Here is a 24671-nt window from a genome sequence, read left to right as displayed (position 1 = left end):
TAAGTCAGTGCATGACTGCACTGGCCAATGGCTTGATCCTTGTAGAACTGGGATGGCAGGCAACATTTTTTCCTTACAGTTTGTCTTACAAAATATCAGATATTTGGAAATTCAGTTAATCGAAAAAATTACACTGGTAGCTCCGGCAAAGCTGAATGTAAGACTTGGTTTTCAAATTTCTGTTCCTATTCTGGATCTTCCTTCAGCTCCTGAAAAGCCAATTTATTTTCCTTATTCAGTTTCAGCTCAAACACCCTCCTCAGGGGAGTCTTCCTCAATGACTCTCTTGAAACTAAGACTAAACTTCCAGTTTCACTTTTCTCCATCTCTTGCCTGAACATCAGTGATCACAATCTGTAAATACCCAACATGTGTGCTTGCTGGTACCTGTCTAGCCAACCAAAGACTAAAGTTCCACGGATGCACTGATCTTGCCTGTCATGTGTGCTGCGTTATTCTCAGTGCCTGATGTGTGAAACATGGTAGAGAGAAACAGGTATTTGTAGACTGTGTAAAGTAATGAATAAATACATGAACGAATACACATCCTAAACCACGAGAAAGGAAAGGGTGGCCTGGGTACCAGGGTTGAGCCTACAGACAGCTTCATGTTATAGAATGTGCTGTGTCTCAGGCTTCCAGCCTCAGCCCAAAACTGAGCTGGAGTTGACTGACCCCATCAACTCTAAAGTCTTAAAAGGCCTGTATGGTGCCCAGGCCCTCAGCTCAGATTCCTGCCGCCTTCACGCATGTCTCCTTTGAGGTTTTCAGTGAACTTTCCTGCCAACAAATCTTGGTCAATGGCTCCTGGGCTGACCGAACAGGTTTGCTGACTTTAAATTGCTGCAGGAGGCTCTGGAGCTCCTTAAGGGAACTGCCCTGTCTGCCCAGGGGAGGAGCAGTCTCATAAAACCAACAAAAGATCCTCTCAAGGGTCCTATCCCCCAGGGCAAAAGCTGCCTGCACACCTAGTTTCACACACCTGAGGAGGTCCTGCCTGTACTTTAACGTGCAAAGCCAGACCCAAAGGCATTTGCTGCTTTTATACCAAGACACAGGAGAGTCTGGGGAAAAATTAATCTCAGATCAGCAGCTCATTACTCTTACACATGGCATAACCTACAAGGTCTAGAGTGTATTAGGAGCTGCTCATATAAAAGTAAATACAAACTAGTAGCTTAGGTTTATGCCTCTCTTAAAGATTATGTGTTATCTCTCTTGATCATCACCACATTCCCATAGAGTGCAAAGGTCTTTGTCTGAGGACTCTCAGCTTGTAAGCAGCACTGTTCTGTTTTCATATTCAAGATCCATAAATGTAGAGAGTTTCCAGGTAAAGGTAGTGTGAAATGAGCCTAGACCCCAGAATTGCCCTCTCCACCAAATCTGACCAGGTGAATGAAAAATAGTAAGCAAACAACTAAATGTGGGGGTTCTAATGCTGATCCCACGTACTGCTAAAGCACTGTCGGTGGGAGTGCCAGGTGACTGATGTGTGGCCAGGTGTGCAGCATCTCCTGAGACTGTACCTACCCACGATGCACAACCACAGGAAAAAGTTGAAACAAATCCAAGAAGTATCACTGATGCCTTCTCATGTTGTAGAAGAATGAACAAATTGGGTGAGTAGACACTTAAGGGAAAAAACCCTCAAATGTAAAAGCAGCAAAGCTCCTTCACAATTTGGTGGAGGCAGAAAGGGATGCTGGAGTTTGCCATCTTCCAAAGACAATGGTGGGCTGAACACCTCCAGTGCATTCCATGCCTGGCTGGGTGGAGTAGGCCTTGCTTTAGGTCCCTAAAGAGGGGAGGGACACGCCCCCAGTAAGGACAGCAACAGGCCCCAGCTGATCTTTGCCCTTCAGTTAGAGGTACAGACGTTAAGCAATAAGAAAGTGGAAGGAAGCATTATACAGACCCCAATATAATTTGAGAAGGTGGTGGATGTGGTACGTGGCTACAAACTGGTCTGGGGTAACTTAGAAAGAATATCAAGAGGACCTCACCCACACGATATCAGAACATGCAAAAGATCTGCTCATGCCCATGGTGAAAAAAAAACCTATGTGATAACTATATAAAAAGGCTATATTAAATTTTAAAGGGAAATATTAGACAGAAATTTGGTGTGGAAAGACAACAGAATCAATCATGGCTGGAAGAAAAATATGACCCAATGAACAGAACAGAATATTTGCAGACTATATAATTAGTGAATAAATATATGAATGAGGACACATTCACTCCTTGAGAATGCTTCACGCTCTAACAGAACTTTCTAAAAATGTATGTTATATAAAACAAGAGACAGAATGAGATGAAAAGGGGGAATTTCAGAGTGAAGAAAACAAATTAAGAAGCAAACACCCCACGTGAAATAGGTCTAGTAGCCAGCACATGGGAGAGAAGAGACAAGGCCAATGCATGGTGACAATGACAGCAGCTCGCCTCACACTGAACTCTCTGATCATTGCTGTCGTTACTCTGACAGGTTTTAAATCTCCATGAGAAAGCCATCTCCTGTATCACCTGTTTGCTCAGGTGTGATTTGGTACCTGAGCACTGCCACCTCTCCCTTCCTTTCCTCAGTGCCCTCTCTTGCACTTCCAGCTCTGAAGGAGCACATGCTTTTCCTTTTCCATAAATGCAGTATATTCACACTTTCATGTCTACTTAAAGCCTCTTTTGCACAAAATATACCTGTTGATGGCCGCATACCCAACTGTGGTCTTCATTCAAAACTCAGTAGTTGAGAGATTACTGGTGTGTGGACAACATCATTGGCTTTAGAGACAAACCACCCTGGATTTGTTTCCTGTCCTTTCCAGTTATTAGCTAAGAAACATAGGGCAAATAGCCTAACTTTTCTGTCTCATCTATAAAGCGAGAATAATAACTTTCAGGTTTATTATAATGATTAAACGAGATGATCTGTATGTGTAAATGCCTAGAATATATTAAACCTCGTTAAATAATAGCTACTTTCATTATGTTATTATACAAACTTAAATACTGTAAATAGATATTATACAAGACTCAAACATTGGTAAATAGAAACATCTGTTGAGAATTCCTTGACATCCCATCTTCTATGCTTGCTTGTCCAGCCTTCCTCCCTCCCTTTCTTCCTTCTCTCCTCCCTCCCTCCCTCCCTCTCTTGCTCCTTTCTTTTCTTTTGAGAAACATTTCACCTTTTTAAAAAATTTTTTTAAAGATTTTTTTTTTGATTTAGACCAATTTTTAAGTCTTTATTGAATTCGTTACAATATTGCTTCTGTTTTCCGTTTTGGTTTTTTGGCCGCGAGGCACACGGGATCTTAGCTCGCTGACCAGGGATTGAACCCGTAACCCCTGCGCTGGAAGGCAAAGTCTTAACCACTGGAACGCCAGGGAAGTCCCGAAACATTTCACCGTTTTACAAAAAATATTTCAAAATGAATTCAAGCTTATGATGAAAAATACAAGGGCAGGAATACAGACGCAATGTAGAGAATGGATGTGTGGACACGGGTCGGGGGGCGGGAGGGGACGGGTGGGATGAACTGGGAGCTTAGGTTTGACATAAATAAGATACATAGATACCATGTGTAAAATAGATAGCTAGTGGGAACCTGCTGTACAGCACAGGGAGCTCAGTTCGGTGCTCTGTGATGACCTAGATGAGTGGGATGGTGGGGGGTGAGGGAGGTCCAAGCGGGAGGGGATATAGGTATACATAGAGCTGATTCACCTCATTGTACAGCAGAAACTAACACAACATTGTAAAGCGATTATACTCCAATTAAAAAATGTATAGAGGAGAGTGGCAAATTGTCTTTCATCCCACACCACCGTTCCCAGTCTCATGCCTCTGGACTAAGGTAGCCGCTCTTAGAAGTTTGATATGGAGCCTCTCAATTGCTTGTCTATGCCTGTGTGTGTGTTCTAAAAAATTATATTTTTAATGTATCACGTCTGTCTTCATTTTTGTTATATTTACACAACAAACTGACAGAGCACAGCATTCAAGGCTCTCACTTTCTCACCCTCAGATTCCAGGCGATATTGCACCATTGTGTTCTGGTTCTAATCAAGTTTGTCAGTCATTCTGCTCAAATCACCTCTATCCTTTTTTTCTTTTTTTTTTAATTGATCCATTGGATGCTGAGAGATCTGTTACTATTTTCAAATGTGATTACGAATTCATCAAATTTTAATTTTCTTTGTAGCAGTTTTTGCTTTCAGCACTTTGTTTTTAGGCCCATAAAAATTAATGTAAATTATATCTTTGGAAGGCTTAACTTCTATTCATAGAAAATATTCATCTTTTGTTTAATTCTTTCCTCTTTGAAATCAACTGCATCTCATATTAATACCGGCACTTCAGCTTTCTTTTTGTTGTATCTTCCAGATATACCTTTGTTGATTTCCTCATTTCAATCTTTGTGTACCATTTGATAGTTTCAATTGTGTCTTTTGTAAGCAACTTATACCTAGATGTTTTTAGCCCAGTCTGAGAGCATCTGTCTCTTCGTATACAAATGTAATCCAGTCCTAGATAGTGATAATTCAAGTGTATTTCTTACTCTTGCCTTGTTGTTTCCCGGTTTTGTTTTTATACTGTTTCTTTTTACATTTTTTCTTCATTACAGTATTTGACCTAGTTTTCTCTACTCCTTAAATTCTCCCAGCATATTTGTAGATTATGCTTCTCAGTTCTATTTTTCCATCAGTTACCTTAACATTTAAAATTTAATTCTTAATTACCTGAGAAATATATTCATACATTCTCCGTATTTGAAAAAAAAATACTGACGAGACAAGTCCCCTTTGAGCAGCTCTTTCAATACCAACCCCTTGTCTCCATCACACAATTCAGAATACTTCTTGCACTCTTGTGATTTTTGTCCTGACTTTTTTGACATATATATTGACATAGATTTATTTTGTTTTATTTTTGTCTTATATAAATTGTATCACCAAATTGTTAGTTTTTATTTTTAAAATTTTTACTCAAAAAAATGTTTTGGAACATCTGACCACGTTAGTTCTCAGAGGTCTCCCTGTTGTTTATAACTGATAAATAGTAAGCTGTAGTATGATTAAATGCCAGGCTTTTATTTGCTCCTCCTTCATGGTACTGTGCACACCATCTTCCCACCCCTTCCCCAGGAACCATGTTGACAACCCAGGATGTCATCTTCCATAGTTTTCCTCAGGCCCATATAATCGTTTCATATATAGTATATGTATACATATATGGGTGTGCACACATGTCTCTGTGTACATATGCATGCCTATGTGTATATATAAACACATATAAATACATATACACACATGTACTCCTGTATAAGTGAGAGGGTGAGTCCTTTTTCAGAAGAAAGGTGAGAGGCATCGCAGTTCAGAGGGCTGCTCTCAGCCCATTGCATGTTAATTTTACATGATTGCCCCCTCATTTCTGTGGCATGTCTTACTACCGCTAGGTATTGCTTCCCACCGGACACCACACTAGGTGCTGTTGGAACTAGAGACACACAAGATATGGTCCTACCCCTGGGTAACTTTCTGATTCAGTTATCAGTGTTTTTAAAGTAAGCCCAAGGGGCTTCCCTGGTGGCGCAGTGGTTGAGAATACACCCGCCAATGCAGGGGACACAGGTTCAAGCCCTGGTCCGGGAAGATCCCACATGCCGCGGAACAACTAAGCCGTGCACCACAACTACTGAGCCTGCGCTCTAGAGCCCGTGAGCCACAATTACTGAAGTCCGCGTGCCTAGAGCCCGTGCTCCGCAACAAGAGAAGCCACTGCAATGAGAAGCCCGCGCACCACAACAAAGAGTAGCCCCCACTCGCTGCAACTAGAGAAAAGCCCGCGCGCAGCAACCAAGACCCAACGCAGCCAAAAATTAATTAATTAAAAACAAAAAAATAAGTCCAAGAATGTTAGGATACATCCAGACCAATTTTACAGATCACCTACCCCCAGAGTGTCCTGTGTGGATCAGTTTTCAGAATTGTGACTGTGTTAACGTCCTAGGGCTGCCATAACCAAGTACCACAGATTGGCTGGCTTAAACAGCAGAATTTTGTCATCACACCACTGAAGGCTAAAAATCTGGGATCAAGGGGTTGGCAGGGTTGGTTCCTTCTGAGGTTGTGGGGAGAATAAGCTCCAGGCCACTCTCCTGCTTCTGGTGGTTTCCTGGCAACCTTTAGCCTTCCTTGGCTTGTAGAAGCATCACCCTGACCTCTGCCTTCATTTTTACATGGCGTTCTCCCTATGTGTGTGTGTGTCTGTGTCCAAATTTCCTCTTGTTATAAGGACACCAGTCGTGGTGGATTAGGCCCACCGTATCCTAACTTAGCTAATTATATCTGCAATGATCCTATTTCCAAATAAGGTCACATTCTGAGGTCCTGGGGGTTAGGACTTCAACAAATGAATTTGGAGGAGACACAACTCAACCCATAACCCTGTGAACCCTTAATACTTTTAGGTATTAAGGTCCCTGTCTATCAGATATGAAGTCTTTCATTATCAGATAAATATTCTGTGTGTATTTGTGTGTTTTATATACCCACTAACATGTGTTGAAGACTTACTATATATCAGGTACTATGTTAGCCAACTTAGGGACGTCGTCTTTATTGAATACTCCCAGACACAAATGGTGGTAAGCAAGTGGTGGCTTGGGGAGGGGATGTAAATTTCACAGGCTCTTCCAGCTACTCTGCCAAGGGAGGAAGCAGGATCATCCTGACCAGTCAGAGCCAGAGTCCACCAATGACCTGCTCAGCTGGACAGCGGCAGTTACACATTTTTATAAGCACATGAGTGTAAACCTTCAGGTTCCCAGTCTCATTATCACATCTCTCCATAGTGAAGGTGTTTTATCAGTAGCTGGACTTCACAAGGTGCCCGTCAGAAGATTCTGGCAGAACACTTAGTGTGGAAGCTAAGCCTATAAGCTAAGTGTTGTGGCTCAACGTCATTGCCCCACAAAATAAGTCTTTAAGCCGTGGAAAAAAGGTACAAGTTAAACTGATGCCAGAACCCTTTTGACATTTGGCCATGTTAGTTGAAAACGGAATGACAAAATTAAAACGTGTGTCTCCATTTTCATGCTAAAGAGAAATTAAGGAGAAACTGTACAGGAGGAATTTTCTTCAGTAATGTTCTGCTACTTGAGTGACTAAACCTTTTTATTAATATTTGATTTTTATTATGAGACAAAGTTTTATAAAGGTAATTAAAATCATCTAAATCCCACTAGCCAAGATGATCACTGAGGACATTTTGATAAACATACTTTGGATAATGTTTCTCTGTCTGGTCTTGTGGATTTTGTTTTTTGTTTGTTTGTTCTTGGCAGTTTGTTGTGCAAAATGTGGCTTATTTAGAGCATAGTATATAGATAAGTCAGATATATAGAATCTGACTTAAAATTTTTTCTATGAAGCATTTTCCAGTAATAATTTTAATTGCCATATGATATGCTATCTACAGTTAACCATAACTTATTTAACCAATCTCCTGTCACTTGACAAAGTATCTACAAATGGGTTTTAAAAATTCTTGAAACACAAAATCTCCTCAATTCATTACATTTTGACCATTTCTCAATAAGTAGTAGTAAATATGCTCATCAGATTTAAGTGACAATATTTTAACATCTTTATTGGAGTATAATTGCTTTACATTGTGTTAGTTGCTGCTATATAACAAAGTGAATCAGCGATACGTATACATATATCCCCATATCCCCTCCCTCTTGCGTCTCCCTCCCACCCTCCCTATCCCACCCCTCTAGGTGGTCACAAAACATCGAGCTGATCTCCCATGAAATGCAGCTGCTTCCCACTACTAGCTAGCTATTTTACATTTGGTAGTGTATGTATGTCATTGCCACTCTCTCACTTCGTTTCAGCTTTCCCTTCCCACTCCCCATGTCCTCAAGTGCATTCTCTACATCTGCGACTTTATTCCTGTCCTACCCCTAGGTTCTTCAGAACCACTTTTTTTTTTTAAGATTCCATATATATGTGTTAGCATATGGTATTTGTTTTTCTTTTTCTGACTTACTTCACTCTGTGTGACAGACTCTAGGTCCGTCCGCCTGACTACAAATAACTCAATTTCGTTTCTTTTTATGGTTGAGTAATATTCCATTGTGTATATGTGCCACATCTTCTTTATCCATTCATCTGTCAATGGACACTTAGGTTGCTTCCATCTCCTGGCTATTGTAAATAGTGCTGCAATGAATATTGTGGTACATGACCCTTTTTGAATTATGGTTTTCTCAGGGTATATGCCCAGTAGTGGGACTGCTGGGTCATATGGTAGTTCTATTTATAGTTTTTTAAGGAACCTCCGTACTGTTCTCCATAGTGGCTGTATCAATTTACATTCCCACCAACAGTGCATGAGGGTTCCCTTTGTTCCACACCCTCTCCAGCATTTATTGTTTGTAGATTTTTTGATGATGGCCATTCTGACCGGTGTAAGGTGATACCTCATTGTAGTTTTGATTTGCATTTCTCTAATAATTAGTGATGCTGAGCATCCTTTCATGTGCTTGTTGGCAATCTGTGTATCTTCTTTGAAGAAATATCTGTTTAGGTCGTCTGCCCATTTTGGGGTTGGGTTGTTTGTTTTTTTGATACTGAGCTGCATGAGCTGCTTGTATATTTTGGAGATAAATCCTTTGTCAGTTGCTTCATTTGCAAATATTTTCTCCCATTCTGAGGGTTGTCTTTTCATCTTGCTTATAGTTTCCTTTGCTGTGCAAAAGCTTTTAAGTTTCATTAGGTCCCATCTGTTTTTGTTTTTATTTCCATTTCTCTAGGACGTGGGTCAAAAAGGATCTTGCTGTGATTTATGTCATAGAGTGTCTGCCTATGTTTTCCTCTAAGAGTTTTATAGTGTATGGCCTTATATTTAAGTCTTTAATCCATTTTGAGTCTATTTTTGTGTATGGTGTTAGGAAGTGATCTAATTTCATTCTTGTACATGTAGCTGTCCAGTTTTCCCAGCACCACTTATTGAAGAGGCTGTCTTTTCTCAATTGTATATCCTTGCCTCCTTTATCAAAGATAAGGTGACCAAATGTGCGTGGGTTTACCTCTGGGCTTTCTATCCTATTCCTTTGATCTATTTTTCTGTTTTTGTGCCAGTACCATACTGTCTTGATTACTGTAGCTTTGTAGTATAGTCTGAAGTCGGGGAGCCTGATTCCCTCAGCTCTGTTTTTCTTTCTCAAGATTGCTTTGGCTACCCGGGGTCGTTTGTGCTTCCATACAAACTGTGCAATTGTTTGTTCTAGTTCTGTGAAAAATGCCAGTGGTAGTTTGATAGGGATTGCACTGAATCTGTAGATTGCTTTGGGAAGTAGAGTCATTTTCACACTGTTGATTCTTCCAATCCAAGAACATGGTATATCTCTCCATCTATTTGTATCATCTTTAATTTCCTTCATCAGTGTCTTATAGTTTTCTGCATACAGGTTTACTGCCTCCTTAGGTAGGTTTATTGCTAGATATTTTATTCTTTTTGTTGCAATGATAAATGGGGGTGCTTCCTTAATTTCTCTTTCAGATTTTTCATGATTAGTGTATAGGAATGCAAGAGATTTCTGTGCATTACCTTTGTATCCTGCTACTTTACCAAAGTCATTGATTAGTTCTAGTAGTTTTCTGGTAGCATCTTTAAGATTCTTATGTACAGTATCATGTCATCTGCAAACAGTGACAGTTTTACTTCTTCTTTTCTGATTTGGATTCCTTTTATTTCTTTTTCCACTCTGATTACTGTGGATAAAACTTCCAAAACTATGCTGAATAATAGTGGTAAGAGTGGGCACCCTTGTCTTGTTCCTGATCTTAGTGGAAATGGTTTCAGTTTTTCACCATTGAGGACGATGTTGGCTGTGGGTTTGTCATATATGGCCTTTATTATGTTGAGGTAAGTTCCCTCTGTGCCTACTTTCTGGAGGGTTTTTATCATAAATGGGTGTTTAATTTTGTCAAAAGCTTTTTCTGCATCTATTGAGATGATCATATGGTTTTTATCCTGCAGTTTGTTAATATGGTGTATCATATTGATTGATTTGCATATATTGAAGAATCCTTGTATTCCTGGGATAAACCCCACTTGATCATGGTGTATGATCCTTTTAATGTGCTGCTGGGTTCTGTTTGCTAGTATTTTGTTGAGGATTTTTGCATCTATGTTCATCAGGGATATTGGCCTGTAGTTTTCTTTTTTTTGTAACATCTTTGTCTGGTTATGGTATTAGGGTGATGGTGGTCTCGTAGAATGAGTTTGGGAGTGTTCCTCCCTCTGCTATATTTTGGAAGAGTTTGAGAAGGATCGGTGTTAGGTCTTCTCTAAATGTTTGATAGAATTCGCCTGTGAAGACATCTGGTCCTGGGCTTCTGTTCGTTGGAAGGTTTTTAATGACAGTTTCAATTTCAGTGCTTGTGATTGGTCTGTTCATATTTTCTATTTCTTCCTGGTTCAGTCTCGGAAGGTTGTGCTCTTCTAAAAAATTGTCCATTTCTTCCAGGTTTTCCATTTTATTGGCATATAGTTGCTTGTAGTAATCTCTCATGATCCTTTGTATTTCTGCAGTGTCAGTTGTTACTTCTCCTTTTTCGTTTCTAATTCTGTTGGTTTGAGTCTTCTCCCTTTTTTTCTTGATGAGTCTGGCTAATGGTTTATCAATTTTGTTTATTTTCTCAAAGAACCAGCTTTTAGTTTTATTTGTCTTTGCTATCGTTTCCTTCATTTCTTTTTCATTTATTTCTGATATGATCTTTATGATTTCTTTCCTTCTGCTAACCTTGGGTTTTTTTTTTTGTTGTTGTTGTTCTTTGTCTAATTGCTTTAGGTTGTTTTTTTGAGATTTTTCTTGTTTCTTGAGGTAGGATTGTATTGCTATAAACTTCCCTGTTAGAACTGCTTTTGCTGCATCCCATAGGTTTTGTGCCATCGTGTTTTGTTATTTGTTTCTAGGTATTTTTAAATTTCCTCTTTGATTTCTTCAGTGATCTCTTGGTTATTTAGTAGCGTATTGTTTAGCCTCCATGTGTTTGTATTTTTAACAGTAGTTTTTTTCCTGTAACTGATATCTAGTCTCATAGCGTTGTGGTCAGAAAAGATATTTGATACAATTACAATTTTCTTAAATTTACCAAGGCTTGATTTGTGACCCAAAATATGATCTCTCCTGGGGAATGTTCCATGAGCACTTGAGAAAAATGTGTATTCTGTTGTTTTTGGATGGAATGTCCTACAAATATCAATTAAGTCCATCCAGTTTAATGTACCATTTAAACCTTGTGTTTCCTTATTTATTTTCATTTTGGTTGATCTGTCCATTGGTGAAAGTGGGGTGTTAAAGTCCCCCACTATGATTGTGTTACTGTCGATTTTCCCTTTTATGGCTGTCAGCATTTGCCTTATGTATTAAGATGCTCCTATGTTGGGTGCATAAATATTTACAATTGTTACATCTTCTTCTTGGATTGATCCCTTGATCATTATGTAGTGTCCTCCTTTGTCTCTTGTAATAGTCTTTATTTTAAAGTCTGTTTTGTCTGATATGAGAATTGCTACTCCAGTTTTCTTTTGATTTCCATTTGCATGGAATATCTTTTTACATCCCCTCAGTTTCAGTCTGTATGTGTCCCTAGTTCTGAAGTGGGTCTCTTGTAGACAACATATATATGGGTCTTGTTTCTGTATCCATTCAGCCAGTCTAGGTCTTTTGGTTGGAGCATTTAGTCCATTTACATTTAAGGTAATTATCGATATGTATGTTCCTATTACCATTTTCTTAATTGTTTTGGGTGTGTTATTGTAAGTCTTTTCCTTGTCTTGTGTTTCCTGCCTAGAGAAGTTCCTTTAGCATTTGTTGTAAAACTGGTTTGTTGGTGCAGAATTCTCTTAGCTTTTGCTTGTCTGTAAAGGTTTTAATTTCTCCGTCAAATCTGAATGAGATCCTTGCTGGGTAGAGTAATCTTGGTTGTAGGTTTTTCTCCTTCATCACTTTAAATATGTCCTACCACTCCGTCCTGGCTTGCAGAGTTTCTGCTGAAAGATCAGCTGTTAACCTTATGGAGATTCATTTGTATGTTATTTGTTGCTTTTCCCTTGCTGCTTTTAATATTTGTTCTTTGTATTTAATTTTTGATAGTTTGATTAATATGTGTCTTGGCATGTTTCTCCTTGGATTTATCCTGTATGGGACTCTCTGTGTTTCCTGGACTTGATTGACTATTTCCTTTTCCATGTTTGAGAAGTTTTCAACTATAATCTTTTCAAATATTTTCTCAGTCCCTTTCTTTTTGTCTTCTTTTCTGGGACCCCTGTAATTCGAATGTTGGTACATTTAATGTTGTCCCCGAGGTCTCTGAGACAATCCTCAATTCTTTTTTCTTTATTCTGCTCTGCTGTAGTTATTTCCACTCTTTTATCTTCCAGGTCACTTATCCGTTCTTCTGCCTCAGTTATCCTGCTACTGATTCCTTCTAGAGAATTTTTAATTTCATTTATTGTGTTGTTCATCATTGTTTGTTTGCTCTTTAGTTCTTCTAGGTCTTTGTTAAATATTTCTTGTATTATCTCCATTCTGTTACCAAGATTTTGGATCATCTTTACTATCATTACTCTGAATTCATTTTCAAGTAGGCTGCCTATTTCCTCTTCATTTGTTTGGTCTGGTGGGTTTTTACCTTGCTCCTTCATCTGCTGCATATGTCTCTGTCTTCTCATTTTGCTTAACTTACTGTGTTTGGGTCTCCTTTTCGCAGGCTGCATGTTCGTAATTCCCATTTTTTTTGGTGTCTGCCCCCTGTGGGTAAGGTTGGTTTAGTGGCTTGTGTAGGCTTCCTGTGGTGGGAACTGGTGCCTGTCTTCTGGTGCATGCAGCTGGATCCTGACTTTCTGGTGGGCAGAACCGCATCTGGTGGTGTGTTTTGGGGTGTCTGTGAACTTAGTATGATTTTAGGCAGCCTCTCTGCTAATGGGTGGGGTTGTGTTCCTTTTTGCTAGGTGTTTGGCATGGGGTGTCCAGCACTGGAGCTTGCTGGTCATTGAGTGGAGCTGGGTCTTAGCACTGAGACGGAGATCTCTGGGAGAGCTCTCACTGATTGATATTACGTGGGGCCAGAAGGTCTCTGGTGGACCAATGTCCTGAATTCAGCTCTCCCACCTCAGAGGCTCAGGCCTGACACCCAGCCGGGGCACCAAGACCCTGTCAGCCACATGGCTGGAGTGCCTTCAGAGTTGGAGAAGGTGGCCTGCAGTGGCTGTCCTTCTGTGCTGCACATATTAGAATCACCTAAGTGACAATTTTTAAAAAGAGTTTGTATAAATCTTCAAGTGTAGTATTAAATAGTTTACTTGTAACATGTTCCTAGATCAGTGCTAGCACGTGGAGAGGGGGATTTGATTTTTACTGCCTTCTTTTACAGAAATGTTACTCTGAAAAATGTCTAAGTAGGACTACTTTCTCTAAGAATAACAGATCCATTTTTCTAACAATTCATTTATATGTTTAGTAACAGGCAGACTTCGGAGATACTGCGAGTTCAGTTCCAGACCACTGCAATAAAGCGAGTCACACGAGTGATTCAAATCTCAAATCTTAGCGAGAATAAGAAGATTGGCATGAACTGTGTATCTTTGTACCCACACAGATTGCTCTATTCAGTGAGCTCATTTCAGTGGTTCACTCACTGACTGTAGCCCCTTTGTTCCTTTTCCTTTGTCTCTTTTCCAGGTTTGGGGAGGATCTCGGGCAGGATCAGCAGGAGCTCCTGGAAGGGATCTCAGAGCTGGACATCAAAACAGGGGGAATCCCCTCGCAGCTGCTGGTGCATGGGGCCCTGGCCTTCCCCCTGGGCTTAGATGCCTCTCTCGGCTGCTTCCTGGCAGCTGCCCGCTATGGCCGGGGCCGCGTGGTTCTGGCTGCCCATGAGGGCATGCTCTGTACGCCCAAGATGGGGCCCTTTTTGCTCAATGCTGTGCGCTGGCTGGCCAGAGGCCAGACGAGCAAAGTTGGGGTGAACACATGTCTAAAAAACCTGTGTGCCCTGCTGTCGGAGCATGGCCTGGAATGCAGTCTGGAGCCCCACCTGCCTGCTGACTTGAGTGTCTACTGTGGCGTGGCTTACAGTGACAAGGAGGCTGAGCAGCTGCAGGAGTTTGTGGCTGAGGGCGGGGGCTTGCTGATCGCGGGCCAGGCCTGGTGGTGGGCCTCCCAGAACCCCGGCCGCTCCACTTTGGCTAGTTTCCCTGGTAACGTCATACTCAACTGCTTTGGCCTCAGTATCCTAGCTCGGACTCTGGACCCAGGCTGTTTCCCTGTCCCTACCCCTGAGAAGCAGAGCTACCACTTCCGCAAGGCACTGTCTGAATTCCAGCTTATCGTGAACCGCGGGGGTGGGAACCTGGAAAAGAGCTGGCTGGCCAAACTGGGAGCAGATGCAGCAGGCTTCCTGCAGATCCCCGCAGAGGGGGTCCCTGCTTATGCTTCCTTGCACCGGCTCCTGAGGAAGATGCTGCATCTGTCGGGCCTCCCAGCTGTGAGCAGGGAAAAGCCAGTTGCCAGTGACTCCTATGAGGCTGCCCTGCTCTGCCTGGCCATGGAGCTGGCATGCTCCGGCACAGACTGCTCTCAGCTGGCACAGGGGCTTGGAACCTGGTCTTGCAGCTCCAGTTCGTACCCCTCAGAACACGCCATCACAGTGGAGATTGATGGAAGCAACCCAGGTACAGAATGAGGGACCTGGGGGAAGGTGGGGCTAGCGAGATTTGCAGGACATTGCAGGTGCTGAAGCTCAGGTAGGCCAGCTCCATTCTCTAACAGGTACTTCCCAGGAGACGGGGGTTGGGGTTCTGCTCAGGGATTAGGTGGGATGGATGCAAGAAGCATGGATGAGATGAGGTGCGCAGGGCAGGGCTGCACCTCTGGGAGGGGCTGTGAGGTTCCAGGTGGGGTGGAGTCAGGTGGGGGAATAACTCAGCCTTTCCTATGGCTTTTGTCAGGCAGCGGTGATTCCTGGGTGAGTACAGGGCTCTACCTCCCAAATGGACAAAATGCAGAAGTCTCCTTGTCTGAAGCTGCAGTTTTTGCTGGCCTGAAGGTAAGGCCAGAACGCCACTGCCACATCTCAGAGCCACAGAGCTTCATTCTCATCCAGCTCGCGACACTTCTTCCAGGAGTGCAGGAAGGCATTGTTCTGCCCACGTTACAGATTTCACAGATGAAACAGCTAAGTTTCAGGGAGCCTAAGGGAGTGACTGAAGATGCCAGAGCTCCTAACATCAGATCCAGTCCTCAAACACAAGCCCTCAGGTTTCCACCTCCCGACAGGGCTATGAGGCGAAGAAGCGCCTGTTACGTATTCAGAACCTCACTCATTTCTCCAACGCGGCCTTTCTGGGTTTTACCTCTTCACCCTGATTGCTGAAGGGTGTACTTAACCCCGTCACTCACAAAAATAGGCTGTCATGCAGAAGTAAAATTCTTCCCGCCTCAATTTTGAGGGTCACTTCCTACCATAGTAAGGGTCTCTTTTGGGTTAGTCTCCTTTCTCAAGCTCACTTACATTAAACCTAAGAAAAGCAGTCACAGGACTCCAGACAAAATGCACTCCATCTACCTGACCAGGACGGGAGGCTGAGACAAAGGGGGAAGACAGAACCAGTTCTCCCCCGTCACCCCATATCCCACTGCCTCTGGATAGGCCTCCTGTCTGTGCACAAAGGGCAGATGAAGATTCCCTCTGCCTCATTCCCAGCATCGGAATCACCTCAGGGGCTTGAACCCTGGAGCGAGAGCCCAGGTTCTGCCTGGTACAGAGGCACCACAGAGCCCTAGTCAATATCAGCCTCGGGGTTATGCCTGGTCTGCCTGATCGTGGTCCATTGTGGAGCTGCTTAAATCCCTAGAAAAATGATTCTGCGTACCTTTCAGTCCATATGGTTTTTGGAGTGCTAAAAGCTCACAGGTTTGCATGCACTGCTCATAGAAAGGGGAAGCTAGAGTTTTTTAATACCCTCCATCCACACAGTACCACACACCCACAGCACACATGGTGGAATCGCCTCTCCAGGTACAGATTGGCTGCCACACCGATGACTTGACGAGTGCCAGCAAGCTGTCTCGAGCCCCTGTGGTAACTCACCAGTGCTGCATGGATAGGACCAAACTGTCAGTCTCCTGCCTCTGGGGTGGCCTTCTCTATGTCATCGTGCCCAAGGGCAGTAAACTGGGCCCCGTGTCCGTCACCATCAAGAGGGCTGTGCCTGCCCCATATTACAGGCTGGGTGAGTGGACTGAACATGGAGGGGAGTGGGAGAGCCGGGGGTGCTGTGGTGTTGATGGGCTTGTTGAAGGAGGGGAGGGAAGAGGATTGGTGGACAAAAGGAGGAGGGACTGTCTGAGGTGCCAGTGGAGGTAGGAGATGAGGGACTCCCTGTGTCCATGGAGACTTCTGGGCAGAACAGAGGGAAGGGTCTGGGGGCCTGTCCTTCACTTCACAGCACATAGACCCACATGATAGTAGTTCATCATTTCACTGTCCTCCTCCTGGAGTTCCAGTTGTGTTTTTCAGCTCAAGGAAAGTTGAGGAAGTGGGTGACAGGTTCCATGCCCTTTATTCCCAGGTAAGACATCCCTGGAGGAGTGGAAGAGGCGTATCCAGGAGAGCACAGCTCCCTGGGGAGAGCTGGCAACAGACAACATCATCTTGACGGTGCCAACTGCAGACCTCCAGGCCCTGGAGGACCCCGAATCTTTACTCCACCTCTGGGATGAGATGATGCGGGCTATAGCCAGGCTGGCAGCCCAGCCCTTTCCTTTCCTCCGTCCAGAGAGGATTGTTGCTGATGTGCAGATCTCAGCCGGTGGGTGCTCCAGAGGGATGCTCCTAGTCTGTGGACACCATTTATTATTTTGCCTTTTTTTGGCCCGTAGTTTTTTATTTTTATTTTTTGTAGTGTCTTTGTCTGGTTCTGGTATCAGGGTGATGGCAGCTTCATAGAATGGCTTTGGGAGTGTTCTATCCTCTTCCATCTTTTGGAAGAGTTTGAGAAGGATTGGTATAAGTTCTGCTTTGTATGTTTGGTAGAATTTCCCTGTGAAGCCGTCCAGTCCTGGACTTTTGTTTGTAGGGAGTTTTTTAAATTACAGGTTCTATTTCACTTCTAGCAATTGGTATGTTCAAATTATCTGTTTTTTCTTGACTCAATTTGGGCAGGCTGTGTGTTTCTAGAAACTCATCCATTTCTTCTAGGTTGTCCAATTTGTTGGCATATAACTGTTCATAGTATCCTCTTGTGATTTTCTGTATCTCTGTGGTATCAGTTGTTATTTCTCCTCTTTCATTTATTATTTTGTTTATTGGAGTCCCCTCTCTTTTCTTCTTGTGAGCCTGGCCAGGGTTTGTTGATTTTGTTTATCCTTTCAAAAAACCGGCTGTTGGTTTTATTGATCTTTTCTATTGTTTTTTAAATCTCTATTTATTCCGTCTGATCTTTATTTCCTTCCTTCTGCTGACATCTATTTTGCTTTTAAACATCCAATATGTGTAAGGCATAATTTTACCAGTAAAGTAAGGGAAAAAAAGATGTTCAAGACATGGACTTTGATGGAGATGAAAAGATGTTTACATGTGAAAAGGTAAATCATGTTCATCTAAAGCGTAAGCGTAAGATTTCACAGGAGGGAGAACAGTCTCAGAAAAATTGGTACCAGGAGTTCAAGATGGCAGTGAGCGTTGTTTCAAGGAGAGTTTAAAACAGAAATATCTCCTTCAAACGTGTTGGCAGTGAAAAGAGAGAGTAAAGAGGTTTATGTTAAGTATTCAGTGGTTTAGAGGAAAGAAGGCCATCTTAAAAAACAAAAAAAAAACCCACGGAAATCTGGTTCCAACATGTGGAAAATTCCTCTGGACCTGTTTTCTAATCTTCAAAAAACCACAAGATTTTCACTGTTAAAAAGTATAACTCTGGCCAACAGTAGCGTACACAGGAGAAGGAACGGCACGGCACTGCCCTAGCCTCAGGGATCTCAAATTCAGACACAGGACCTAATGTCGCAGACTCACATGCAAAGAAAACTCACACAAAAGGAAGCACTGAATTATAGTGAGAATGACTATATAAAGTGTTAACATTTGGGGGGCCAGAGAGAAGGCGAAGCATAACTCCAGTGTGGAGGCCGGGAAGAAGGGTCGGGACTCTTCAGACCAAGTCAAAGAAAGCATCTGCTTTCCAATCAGCATGGAGATTCTGGAATTATGGCAGCAGCCAGGATGGCGAGAAAAAGTTACACCATGGAGAGGAATGAAGTGAGATGGGGTTGGGTGGACCACGCCCACCATGCCTCACTCTTCCTTTTGCGTTCCCAGGCTGGATGCACTCAGGATACCCTATCATGTGCCACCTGCAGTCGGTGCAGGAGCTCATCAGTGAGATGGGCATGAGAAGCAGAGGTCTGTGGGGAGCCATCCATGAGCTGGGCCACAACCAGCAGCGGCACAGGTGGGACTTCCCCCCACACACCACCGAGGCCACCTGTAACCTCTGGTCAGTCTATGTGCACGAGACGGTCCTGCACATCCCCAGGGCTCAGGCCCACCCAGCTCTGAGCCCTCCAGAACGAGAGAAAAGGATCAAAACACACCTGGGAAAGGGAGCGCCCCTGAACGACTGGAATGTGTGGACGGCTCTGGAAACGTATCTAAAGGTACTGAACAGAAATTCAGGGAGATGGGGGCCACTAGACCCTCAGTCGTGTAGCATCCTGGATCCCAGGAGCTCTCCAACTCCTTCACCACCCCTATCAGCCTGGGCCCACCACCTCCCCTGGCTGCATGGCGGTGCTTCTCAGGTCATACATCTCTAAGATGGAGATAATGATGCCTGTCCCACTCACGTACTGTGGTTTTGTGATGATATGTAAGAGGAAATGAAAACTACTGTGAAAAGAAATAAGTAGAGAATGTAGTCTCTGGGTATATCGGTCAAGAGCAGAAGCTCTGAGTGAGACACTCCTGACACTGAGTCAAAGCGCTCCCACTCATTCGTCCGTCCTTTGTCCCCAAGTAGGTGCCTTGGAAATGCTGATCATTTTGCTTTGCTTTGTTTTCCCTCACCTTAGTTTTATGCGTCAAGTGAGTGTTGCATCCCTTCATAATTACAGTGATGTGTTAGGGGCAACTCCATTACAAGAAGGCCTCTTAGGAGGTAAATCTGTCAATGTGATTCTCATATTTCCATCACCCATTTGAACCCAAAATGTCTTTAGAATGAATAAGTAAATAACCAACCCAACAGAAGAACACCGAAGTCCCAAAGTGAGTCGATTTCCTATGAAATAAGCATACATCCCTTTCCCCTCCCCTATCCTGCTTTGAATTTTTATATTTTCAAGTTGTCAAAGCCACTCCCCATATCAGATCTCCTATACTGTCTACCATGACTCTTTAGATAGTGGGTATTGCCCACTTTTTACAGGCACATACTGAGTTAGAGAGTTTAAGCATCCTGTCCAATGTCACACATTTAAATGATGGACCCAGAACCTAAAATCAGGAGCTAATGACAAGCCCAGGCGTTTGCACTTCTGAACCCTCCCTCTGATTTTTTTTTCTTTTTTCACTCATTTTCTGAAGAGTGAGTGTGAGACAGCCCCAGTCAATGAGATAACTGTGTAGCATCAGCTCAGGATTCTTCTAGAGCCATTCTGAGGGTCTACAGGGAAAGAGACCTTACATGGTAGTTGCCACTGAAGTGTAAGGCAAAGCTCTAATTCCACCCTACCTACTGACCCACTCACCATGAATATCATTTTGCAAAAGCTTTGGGGAGACCCCTCACCTTGGAGCCTGAGACTTGGTCCCAGGACAGAGAGATACCTTCTGTTTTCTTCACCTGTGGGAGGTCTGCTCGCCATCATTCCTCCTGCTGTTGCCTTAGCATAGATCCTCAGGATCCTCTTCTGTTTTAAAAGCCTCCTCAGTTTTTCCAGCATCTTGCTTCAACCACCTATAATCCATCTTCCACACCACTTCCGAAATAATCTGAATATTCCACGTTTAAGCTCGTCAAGTGTTCTCCTTCACACACAGAATAAAATGGAAGCTGCTTAGCTGGGTGCAGAAGGCCCTTTATCATCAGGCTTTGGCCAACACCTCCATCTCCATCTCCCAATTTCCTGTCTCCATAATTATCCTGCAGTTTACCGAGCTGCTTCCCGCTATGAACACATCTTGCTGTTTTTGTTCCTATACCTCCTCACGTTTCCTTCCTGCAGCTGCAACGTGCTTGAACACCTTGTCTGTTACCTGTCAAGTCACCTGTCAAAATTCAGCTCTCTTGTCCTCTTCTCCCGACATCATCTCCTTGACAAGCCAACTTTTTTTGTCATTTGTTTACTTACAAGTCTGTCTCTCCCATTGACCAGTGACCTCCAGATAAACAAGAGCCTTAATCATTTTGCCTAGAAATACCTGGCACATTGTAGATATTTTTTAATGTTATATGTGTGATAAATGTTTAATTTGTTGATTACTAATTAAGAGAGATGAGCAGGACGATTGTCAAAGGCCAAGCAGTGAGAGCAGATAAGCAGTGAGAGCACAACAGTGAGATCAGAGGGAGGCTGATCAAAATGCCATCTGTCCTCGGGCTTTTACACCTCAGAGTCAGAGGATTCTCCTCCATAAAAGGGGGTGGTCTCGGAAACCTCAAGATCCCTGCTAATTCTAAATCTCTATAATCTTGGCAAGAGTCTCCTGCCCATGGCTTTCAGGTGGGCTGTTCCCTATAAAGTATGAGTCACTCTCATTTTGAGCTCCTTGTGACATACCTGCTTCTTCCTTGTTTTGTCCCAAAGGCAGTGTTCCACAGAGAAAAACAGTAGCCTTGAAAATAGTCACAGCTCTGAGACGGCTGAAAAAGAGAAAAAAACAAGGGTTTTATTCTGTCTGGAAGGTTTTATTATGTCTGGAAAGTGTCGGAAGTTCCCAGATTTTGGTTCCCAAAATCCCCATCTCAGTCAGGCTCAAACCTGTCTGATGCCTGGGAAACACTTAGGAACTGGGGATATAATTTTTTAAAATAGGGATAATAATGATAACTGTCATTTATTGAGTATTTACCTCTTTTCAGCCATTAGGGTCTTCATGTAGTCCCCTACTACATTCAGGGGGTACAGAGTTTGTGGCCAAGAAGTGGAATGAGCCAATAAGATTGTGTTTATGTGAAGGGTTGAGATGGGGAGATACGGGCAAGCAAAGAAGTGAAGCTAGTGAATGATTAAGGGGAAGAAATCACCAGAAATGAGATGCACTCATGAACACGCATGTTGCAGGTATTTTCACAAACTCGTACCTCATCCTGCCCCTTCCTTCTCTTCCAGCTCCAGGAGGCCTTTGGATGGGAGCCATTCACCCAGCTCTTTGCTGAGTACCAGACCCTCCCTGACATCCCCAAAGACAACACTGGCAAGATGAATCTGTGGGTGAAGAAGTTCTCTGAAAGGGTACAGAAGAATCTGGCTCCTTTCTTCGAGGCCTGGGGCTGGCCTGTCCAGAAGGAAGTGGCTGCGAGCCTGGCCTGTCTGCCTGAGTGGCAGGAAAACCCCATGCAGATGTACATCCAGACTGAGGACTAAAAGATGTGCACAAAGGGGTGTGTGTGCAGGACGGGGGGTGATCACTCACCAACTCTGCCACCCTCTTTCTTGCCTAGTGTACCTTGAGCCTGAATCCTACTTCCTACCTGTCCTCAGGAAGGCCTTTAAGGTCCTAAGACAAAATGGGACCAACTTTCTCAGGCTGCTGTGCTTCTTTTATTGTTTCTCTGCTGGTACTCTTGCTCTCATCAAGAGACTTGCTTCACCATCCTCATCCTCCAGAAGAGGATGTTTCATCTTGGCATCTTGAGTTTCTGCAGGCTCTTTGCTTCTATTTATGACCGGTAGTTCTAAAGACCATGGATTCCATTATAATCTGATATCACTCCCTCACCCCAGCCAGCCCTGAACAAAGCTCTTAACTTCTGCTTTGAGAAGCTTTCTAACAGCAAGCGAGACAGGCTGGTATAATGGAGAGAGCCCTGAACCAGCTTCGGTTCTATGGAAAATCACTAAACTCCGTCTGCATTTGGATTCTTATCCATGACATGGGATAAAAATCTATTGTTTGATGATGGTGAACGTCTTTGAACACAACTTGCAGACGCATATAAGGGAGCTCTTCAGCTTTCACCAGGCCCCACAGTAGCCTGTCTGCCCACTTTCGTGTGGACAACCTGAAAACTGAATCTCCCTTCAGAGTCAACCTCCCTGAGGTCAGCATTCAGTCCTTGTGTGACAGTATTTAGTGAACACCAGTGTTGTTCCCAGACATGGTATTAATGATAGTCCTCAAGATCCTAGCCCATCCTATGTGTCCTTTCTTCTGTCTCTGGAAAGATTCTTGGGTATAACCTAACCCCAAGAATGTGGTATGAACTCAAACTGGAGGTTACAAAGCTATTGGGGTTTGGTCTTCTTGGTTAGTTTCATCTTCGAGTACATTTGCTTCGACCAAAGGAAAAAATCATTCCAGCAGCCCTACCAACTCCATAAGCCCATTGGTTCTTAGCACAAAACAGGTGTCTGACTCCTCTGGTCACCTTGGAATCAAGGCACTGTCAGTTATCGACAGCTACTGTGCTGAGAGGGCCATGGCCAGGACAGGCTCCAATGGAACAGTATTCCTGAGTGCAGCAGACCGAATTAACCCACACTCACTTATTACCCCACAAACCAGCATCCCCAAGCTTTCTCATAATCTCATTCCAACCATCCCGGCTCTTTGGCTGGGTGGCATTCCAATTAGAGATGCATCCTCAGGATTAATGGGGTGTACATCTACCCATTTTCCTCTAGCTTGCTTTTAAACCATATTTTTGTTGTTTTCAATATCATTCCATTAGCTTTGTTGAGAATACAGAGACTCCTCAGGTGGAGAACTAACCTAGGGAATGTCTTCTTCTGAATCCCATCAGCACATCCTTCTCCCAATTCTAGGATAATTTCCTTTTATTTCACTAGTGTCCTTCGTCAGGTGCTTTTCACATGAAAAGTACTCAGTAAATATTTGTTAATTGAAAGAACAGTAAAGACACCTAACACATAATGAACAGTCTTTATGTCCCAGACATTGTGTGAGGTATTTCCTATGAGTTATCTTACGGATATTATTATCCCATTTCATAGATGAGAAAATGAACACTTAAGGATATTAACAAGCTTCTGAAGTCACAAAGCTAATAAGAGGAAGAGTCGGGGCTTGACCGAAGCCCACAGCAATGAAAAAACTGTAGAGCTTGTCTCCAAGAATGATTTTCAATTTAGACACAAATTCACCAAGAAAATGGAACTTCAACAAAGTTCTGACTTATGCCATGTTCACTATTGAATTTTTATTAAATATAAAATTTAACCGCTAAGAAAATATTGGTACCTGATTTTCTGGTTGTCTCAGCATGTGATTAGCTTCCCTATAGGTAGAGAAAGGATTTGAACCCAGGCACCTCAACTCCAGAACTGGTGTTCTTACCCGTGATGCTAGGGATGAGTAAATGAATGGATAATGCTGGGTTTAAGAGGTTGCCAAAGAGACAAAGACAAAACCTGACTTTTCCCCACATTCTCTGTAGTGGAAGTTGGAGCCCTTCTCCCTCTTACAGAGAGACTGTGGCTCTGCCGCTTGTTTCTAAGTTCAGAATTAATTGCGTGTACCTGTGACACTCTCAGAGTATTCTGTATTCCAGAGCAAACTTGCTCCGAAGGATGTCTATGCAGGTCCGGTGAATGCCATTTGCCAGGGAACTGTTATAAGTGCTTTTTACTTGTTTATCCTCACAACAGTCCTATGGAATAAGTACTATGACTGTCTCCATTTTTCAGAGAAAGAAGCATAGATACAGGGGTAGCAAGTTGTGAAACCACATTTCCGTCCCTGGAAGTTGGACTCAGGACGCATACTTTAGCCTGCACACTATATACTATCGTATACTATATTACTGGGTCTGCCACAGCCTGCAGCTCTACGTGCATGGAACTATGTGTATGGCTACTGCGTCACAAATGACCACATAAAAACTACTAAAAACCAAACAGACTACTTCTAGTTACTCAAACAGGAATTATTTAACCATAAGGGTCATGCATCCAAGGCACACATCCCTCAATACCAAGACCCTGCCCTACCAAGTCTGAAAGGTTTTAAAGATCCTATGCTTCAAAAAACAACTTCGTGGAGTCCTGGAGGAAGCTTGTCTTAACCTCAGGGCTTGTATCCAAGTGTCCTTTGCTCATTCTTAAGGATACCCAAACTTCCATCCTCATGTCTAAGACTGTTATTAGACAAAGGAGCCCATGCATTCTTATAGGTTACTAGATCGAATGTCTGAAATACCGAAATTTCTAGAAAATTGGATAATTTTCTAAGGAAAGAAATCACCATAGGATACTTCAGGGAAGTAGTAATGGCTACTTTAAAGTTTTAAAGGAGATTAAAAAGGACTATACCTCTATCTTATCTCCCCTGAGCACAAGATAGCCAGCAACTTATTAGAAGAATGGACAATTTCAAAAAATTAAAGCATTAGTGGTTGGTCACAC

At 42.9% G+C, this 24671-nt stretch overlaps 1 protein-coding gene across 1 annotated transcript in view; it reads left to right on the top strand.

Moving 5' to 3' along the window:
* The window catches only part of TCAF2 (TRPM8 channel associated factor 2), a 28140-nt gene extending 6106 nt beyond the window's left edge, over window positions 1–22034 (top strand). The window contains exons 3-8 of the mRNA XM_029233455.1: window positions 13767–14758; window positions 15035–15132; window positions 16105–16318; window positions 16658–16897; window positions 18403–18740; window positions 21417–22034. Coding sequence (XP_029089288.1) covers window positions 13767–14758; window positions 15035–15132; window positions 16105–16318; window positions 16658–16897; window positions 18403–18740; window positions 21417–21671 — 2137 coding nt within the window. The 3' untranslated portion in view covers window positions 21672–22034. The remainder of the gene's footprint in view (window positions 1–13766; window positions 14759–15034; window positions 15133–16104; window positions 16319–16657; window positions 16898–18402; window positions 18741–21416) is intronic.
* Window positions 22035–24671: the final 2637 nt, after the last annotated feature.

This window comes from Monodon monoceros, unplaced genomic scaffold (genome assembly GCF_005190385.1).
Source record: "Monodon monoceros isolate NGI ecotype Baffin Bay Population unplaced genomic scaffold, NGI_Narwhal_1 Super_Scaffold_2, whole genome shotgun sequence".
Lineage (NCBI taxonomy): Eukaryota > Metazoa > Chordata > Mammalia > Artiodactyla > Monodontidae > Monodon > Monodon monoceros.
Note: the sequence above shows the minus strand (reverse complement) of the source record. Positions and strands in the feature narration are given on the sequence as shown.